The 7,396-nt window shown below is 50.4% G+C and overlaps 1 protein-coding gene across 1 annotated transcript in view; it reads left to right on the forward strand.

Annotated features, from left to right (window-relative positions):
- The window catches only part of COL22A1 (collagen type XXII alpha 1 chain), a gene marked incomplete at its 5' end in the record, with an annotated part of 228,133 nt that extends 223,634 nt beyond the window's left edge, over positions 1–4,499 (forward strand). Inside the window, 3 exons of the mRNA XM_080800193.1 lie at positions 273–455; positions 2,021–2,098; positions 4,116–4,499. Of these exons, the coding sequence (XP_080656319.1) occupies positions 273–455; positions 2,021–2,098; positions 4,116–4,303 (449 nt within the window). The 3' untranslated portion in view covers positions 4,304–4,499. The remainder of the gene's footprint in view (positions 1–272; positions 456–2,020; positions 2,099–4,115) is intronic.
- Between the last annotated feature and the right edge of the window lie 2,897 nt (positions 4,500–7,396).

Raw genomic sequence — 7,396 nt, forward strand, 5'->3', positions numbered from 1 at the left:
GGTCTTAGTGCCTCATCTCGCCTGCGTGTCCTCACGCCTGCCAGGTGGTTCCATGGCCTCCATTCTGCAGACAAGGGCGTGAAGGCTCAGGGAGGTCGGCAGCTCGCCGGGGGCTGCCCTGGGACAGGCGTGCTGGCTGTGCTGTGGGGGGTGATCGTGCTGGTGTTCTACGCTGCTACGGTCTCCCGAGTTCTGAGCTGCACAGTGAGTTCCGGCCCGTCTCCTGTCCGTCACCCTCCTTCACGAGCATCTCTGTTTTCCCTCTTCTGCAGCCAGACTCGCCTACCTCCTGGCCCAGAGGCCACCAGCACACGTGAAATCATCTCAAGGCAGACCTGGGCCCCCGGGGCCTCCGGGAAAAGATGGGCTTCCAGGCCGGGCGGGCCCCATGGGGGAGCCAGGGCGGCCTGGGCAGGGGGGTCTGGAAGGACCTTCCGGACCCATGGGTCCCAAAGGTGAGTGGGGACCCAGAGGAGATGTGCTTGGCACGGAGGAGGGCTGGAAGGAACCACGCTCTGGCTGAATGTCCCTAATTGGTCCCACTCTCCTCCCCTCCGGCGTGGTAACACTCTGCGTTTGGCATCATGTAATGTTTTCATATGTACAGGAGGATTTCATACTTGACATTTTTGTAAAAATATGCTTCTGCCAGGAGAGCAAACCAGCTCCCTCCCACTTCCCGGTTCTCTCCTAGAGCAGGGGCGACACAAAATGCCCTCTTTCCCCATCTGAGATTAGAGCTGGCTGAGGAGTGGGGCGTGCCGTCTCCAGGCACATGGGCCGTTGCACACCAGCTTGAGAATTGAACACAGTGGTTTGGCGCTGTGGCTAAAAGGGCTGCTACTGCTCCAGCCCTCACACTGATGTCTCACCTGGACGTGGGCACTCTGGGCAACAGCAGGGCCATCACTGGGGAGTATTGACATGAATGTCCCGAACACCCTCCTCTTTCCACCTGCTGCTTCCTTACTAGTTCTTCATTCATTCATTCATTCATTCATTCCCTGTAATGTTTCTCCTACTAAAAATCCTTTTTCTTGAATTTGTGCTCAAGTCCCAACTCTTTTGGTTCATAAAACAAAATGCATGACGTAGATGTCAACAAGAAAGCATAAAGCGCAGGAAACCTGAGACTCGGACAGAACTGACCCCGTGTGGCAGTTATAGCAATAAATGAGGATGGTCTAAAGTCTCCACGAACTAGCAAAATTTCCATTTAGGTCACAAAAAAAATATGTTGCATAAAGGAGATTTCTGGAAACAACATGGCAAAAAAAATGAATGATGAAAAAAAATTGAGACAGTTTAATCCAATCTGTATGGTACTAACTCAAATATAGTCTTGCGTTTCCTCGTAACTCACCCTCGTTCTGCTCTGAATAAGACTGATCTTGGTGCCCGGTTTCACCTCTTCCCGGATATGAAACTTCCTGAGGGCAGATGTGCGGTTGTACATGCCCGTGGGATCTGGAGTGTTGAGTTTGTTTATTGTTATCACCCAGTTCCTACAAGTTCCAGTGAAATGCTATGAGAACACGGGAAGTGTAGGCAAGCATGAATGGATATAGGCGGACATGTGTGTGGGGCGGGGGAGAGTGTGGGGCCACAGGGATGCATGTGAGTGTGCACGGGAGAGAGTGTGTGGCTGTGCACATCTGTGTGCCCGTGTTTGAGCGTGTCTGTGTATATGAGAGTGCATATGTATTTGCTAACATAGGTGTAAATGTGCATTTCTGTGCATGTAGTCGGGCCGATATGGGCTTGCACCAATGTTGTGTCACTGAGCGTGCATTTAGAAGGTACTCATAGGCGTGTATCTGGATTGAGTGCATGCTTGAGTGTGAGTGTATGTCAACGAGCAGGCAGGACTTCGAGTCCCAGTGTGCAGGATGTGTGAGTCGGGCTGGGCAGGCGGAAAGCTACGGGGCCCCACACTGACCCTGCATCTGCTCCCCGGGCCCCTCCCTGCCTCTGCCCTCAGCCTGCGTCCCTCCCATCAGAGGTCACATCTCTCTCACAGGTGAGCGAGGAGCCAAAGGGGACCCGGGTGCACCTGGAGTTGGCCTCCGAGGCGAGATGGGCCCGCCCGGCATCCCAGGTAGGGAGAGTGTCCGGAGTCTCAGGGAGGGTGGCCCTCTGCCATGGAGTGACACATCGCAGCGCCCCGGGGACAGCTGGGAAGCAAGGCTGGGTTTATCTGAGAGGAGAGACGCTCACAGATTTGTTTTTATCGAATCTTTCTGAAGCGCCAGCTTCTTGATGTACTCAGCAAACTGTCGTGTAGTCCATGAGTTGTTGAGGTTATTCTGTGCAAAGGTCCTGAGGAAAATGGACTTGGGGTTAGATAAGACTGGGGAACTGTATGTCCCTTGACTCCTTCCCGGTGCTCGTGGATTCGCCTATGCACTGCCTCACAGAACAAATGAGGTTTATTTTGTTTATGGCGACGTTTTCTCAACTCACCTGAACGTGCAGTCTTTTCCAGCACGTGTGTGTTGATGCCCCATGACCGTTTCTCAGCTGTACGTTGGGGCGTGCCGGCCAGGTGGCAGGGGGTGGTGAGGGCTCCCTGGGACGTGGGGCTCGGCGTTTGGCAACCCAGACAAGGTGGGTGCGTGGAAAGATCTCTGGGGCACGGCGATGTGATGGCCCAGGAAGGGGTACGAGTAGAAAGTGGAGGAAACTAGACTGATTTATTATGACCAAATTCCACCACACTGAAGTTCCTCTTTTGATTTAATTCTAGTTTATATGATCACCTGAGGTCATTTCCGAATATGAGACCTATAGGTCCTTCTCATTTTAGTATGTACAGCTTCTTGATTTTCCAAATTTCCTGCACGAGATGTGTGTTGCTACTCTCATTAGAGAAGTCAACCAGAAATACACATTCAATGTTTATTTTTAACAACTTGCCTACTTTCCAATAGCTTCTAATATTAAGGCTACTTTCCATTCTTTTATTTTTTATTTTTTAAAGATTTTATTTTTAAGTAATCTCTGCATCCAATGTGGGGCTCAAAACCATAACCCCAAGATCAAGACTCCCCTGACTGAGCCAGCCAGGTGCCCCAGGAATATTTTTTAAATAAGGCAATTCCAAAAAAAAAAAAAAAAAAAAGATTAAAAGGCCGAAGAGAAACCATTTCAGAAGAGGAAATTGTCTGAGCATGAGGTTGGGAGAATGACTGTTCTTCAGTGACTCTCCCGGAAGAAGTCTGTGACACTGCCGGTCTCAGCCTTGGTTGAGGCAAGACCATAGATTGAATAACGACTACCAAAGCATTCATGAATTTTAGAGTTCATGAAATGTCTAAAGATCTTTTTGAGGGGGAATATATACCTTTTGTTTGTTTCTTTTATAGGGAGACTCAGATTTTCCAACATGGAGACTTAAAAGGTGATAGGGTTAGCCATACTCTTGGCAATGAGCTCCCCGGTGGCCAAAGCAAAAAGGGACATAGATTGATTATATAAGACCTGATGATGTTTAATAAATGAAGAAAGAGAAGTTTGTCTATAGGTAATATCTCTGAGTCTAAATTTTGGCTTATCTATCTGTCAGTGACTTACATCCTATTTTACTGTCTTGGACCATGATTTACAGAAGAGGTGAATGTGGTCCAAGTACGTAGTTCACATTTAGCGTACAGATACCGGCTTCGGACCTGCAGAATATTTGGGACAAGTTGGATATTGGGAAATAGAACATCATCAGGCATTGCTAATGACACGTGGACTGGGGCTGACGGTTAATGTACGCCCTTGATGCCCCACCCCCCTGCAATTCAGCTGCGTCTCCTAGAACCGCGGGAGAACACAGAAGGCCGTGTTGCTCACCTGCCCCATACCCCTTCACCCCACCTGCCCTTGTTGGTTTCTCTCCAAGGCCGCCCTGATTACTGCCCCACTCCAAACAGTGAAAGCATCCCCGTGCCCATGTGGCTCATTGGGATCGCCCCAGGCAGAGTTCCCAGCCCATGGGGCATCTTCTCTGAGGGCGTTTGTAGTCCTGAGCTCACACTGGGTGGAAACAATGAGACCAGGGCTTCTCTTCCCCAGAAAGATCCCAAACACCTTCTGTTCTTTTTGTTTTTTGTTTCTTCTTGGACCAGGTCAACCCGGGGAACCTGGCTATGCGAAAGATGGTCTCCCTGGGGCTCCTGGCCCTCAAGGGGAGACAGGACCAGTGGGACACCCCGGCCCCCCGGGCCCACCAGGGCCCCCTGGCCAGTGTGACCCCTCCCAGTGTGCCTACTTCGCCAGCCTTGCTGCCCGGCCTGCTAACGTGAAGGGCCCCTAGAAGATTCCAGAATACCAGGAGGCGGTGGTGGATTTCTGAAACTTGAACTCAGAGCCTGATAAGAAGCCAGAGGTCTTGAAACATTACAGCCACGTGTCTTTTTTCTTGATTTTATCGTTTGTTTTTGTCTTATTTTCTTGAGAGACCTCAACATTATTAAAACCAACAGATGCTGCCGGTCGGTCAGATTATTATTAATATTATTATTATTGTTTATTATTATTATTGTTATTATTATTATTATTTCATATATTAATGCTCCGCGAGTTTTCCCTTCTCCTCTGAAGCTGGGAGAACTTGATCACGGGGCACTGGGTTGTTTCTTGGTTCTTCCGACAGCCCCCACGTGACACAGAGCTGCCCATTCTAAGGAAATTCTTGGTGCTATGAAACCCCGACCAGACACTCGCCAGATTTACCTCTTTCCTCAAAAGGAAATGGAGAAAATGAGGCAGAGGGTTTTTATTCTTGGTCATGCCCAGAGGTCACCACTTCCCAGGAGAGACACATGAAGCGGGAAGAGAAGGAACGTGCAGACGTAGAGAACGTCCTCGCCGCCCGGTGGGAAGTGCGCCCGGGAGCCCAGAATCGGTCCTCGGGGAGCCGACTCAGCCACCACCTCACTGCTTCAGGCTCTTGGAGGCAAAGTCATGGCACTCGAGTTGGCCAGGCCTCCCGGCATCCTGTGTCTCGCCAAAGACAGAGAGGTGGGTGTGGAGGAGGCGTGTGCATCTGGCTTTCCAAGCCAGGGATGGGACTCCTTCAAGCTCCTCACCGTCGTTCTCCCTTTCATTGTGAAATAAGGGGACCCAGTGACCACTGCCGTGTTTTCCTGAGGCTGGGTCTTTGGCCAAGGTACTGGCCGGAGCTGGGAGGTCTGTGCCTCCAGGACCCACCTTGGAAATAAGGTGCGTTGAGTGTTTGTGTGTACCTGACATGCCCCCAGGAACAGGTGCTCAATAAATCCGAGTTTCCTCCTCAGTTTGCAAGATGATTCTTTTTATCTTTTTCTATTTTTCTTTAAAGACTTTATTTATTTATTTATTTGAGAGAGAAAGCATGGGCTGGGGGAAGGGGCAGAGGGCGAGGGAGAAGCAGGCTCCCCACCGAGCAGGGAGCCCGATGCGGGGCTCCATCCCACGACCCGGGGATCATGACCTGAGCCGAAGGCAGATGCGTAACCGACTGAGCCCCCCAGGCACCCCTGACGATTCCATTCTTACCTCTGGCATCCAAATGTGTGTGAACCCCTTAAGGTCTGGGATGAGTCATTTAGCTCTGGGGAGCCTAGAGCCGCAGGTTCAGGCCCCACTGAGGCACACGAGGGTGAGTGGGCATTCTCCTGTCCTCCTCTGGGGCAGCTCTGTCTGCTACATTTTGGCAGAAGCCATTTCCATGTGCACATCCATGCAGGGTCATGGTGGGGAGTGATTGTAGCAAGGGGAAGGTTGGCTACAGGGACTCGGGGCCTCACCCTGCTAAAGTATGTCCAGAGACCGGCCGATTCACCGCAGGCCAGGGGCAAATCACGGGCTAAGCGTGGGCTCGTGTCCTAACTGACCGACTGGTTAATTGATGGACCCATCCCTTCCGCTGTCATTCACCCTGGCCCAGACTCACAAGGCATGTGCTGACCTAGCCCTTCCTTGTTATCACCTCTGTGCCACAGGCTTCTGACCTGGGGACTAAAGTGCTGGAAGGTTCCATGTACGGAGAAGTATACTGCAATGATTTTAAAACACGGTCTGAAGCTGCTCTCCTTCAGACGTCGATGCTGATTCCGGGGTGGATGTGGGTCAGGGTCTGAGGACAGTTGTTCTGCAGGGCCTGTCCGTGCAGACGGTCTCCTACCGGAGCCGTTCCCACGCTCGCCTGCTCGGGGTACCCTCCCAACCACGTGAGACACCAGGACTTGAGGAAACGGTGTCAGCAACCTTAGAAATCCTCCCATCCAGGGACTTAGCAATTTCTTGTGGACTCAGCATGTGCATATGTAAACACAGAACGGAAAACGCATGGTGATGGTATCTTTACCCTGACCGCACGCGTCACCCCATGCGTTTACTGTTCTGTTTCATTTTTTAAACACGCTCATCACAGCCCACTGACTAGATGTCATGACTCCCCAGTGGTTTTGAAAGATAGTACTCTTGTCTAGAGGGAGACTGAGGCATAGAACCCTCGGGCCACAGAGCTTTGGGTAGAATCCAGTCCTCTGAGGCCTTGAACACTTTTTCTCTTCACGTTGCATTTTGCTCCTGAATTTTAAGTCATTCATTGTGTACACTAAGCGTGGATCAAGAAAAAAGGCTTATAACTCAGGAAGAATGACCTGGCAAGACCAAAGTTTGTTTTGATCAGTGAGGTTCTCAGACACTGGGGGGTGGGGGGGGCAGTGAGAAGGGTCTGGGCATTCCTCTTCCCGGGGCCTTGGAGACATTCAGCTCCTGGTGTGGCTCAGAGTGGCTGTGTCTGCAGACAGAGGGAGGAATGCATTGTCTGTCCTGACCCTTTTCCAGGCATAGGGCTTGATGCATTTCTGGAAACACACGAAAGCATCAGCACGATAGAGTATTTCCATAGTTTCCGGTTTAGAATACATTAACATGGTAGACGGTGAGAGTGTGTGGGGGGAGGTGGAGTTGGAAGGTGGCCTTAGAAGACAGGACTCCTCCTTAGAGGAGCCTCTCCAGGACCACTCCTCAGAGACGCGAATCCACGAGCACGACCCCCTGTGAGCAGGCTCTGGGGGGGTGGGGGGCGGTGATGATGGACTTGTGCTCGTGGTGCTTATGGTGCCTGGACCAGGAACTACAGAAAGTTGGAGCTACGAGTAAAGAAATGCAAGAAAAAATAAAATAAAATAAAATAAAATAAAATACAAAATAAAATATTTTATTGGCTCAGCCAAGTGTCTGACACTTGATCTCAGCTCAGGTCTTGAACTTAGGGTTGTGATTTTAAGCCCAGTGTTGGGCTCCATGTTGGGCAGGAAACCTACTTAAAAAAAATAAAGCAACAACAAAAATATATATAATATATCTAATACGTAGAATATGTATATTTAGTATGTGTATAAAGAATAAAATATAT

Source organism: Martes martes (genome assembly GCF_963455335.1).
Source record: "Martes martes genome assembly, chromosome: 4".
In the NCBI taxonomy this organism is placed as follows: Eukaryota; Metazoa; Chordata; class Mammalia; order Carnivora; family Mustelidae; genus Martes; species Martes martes.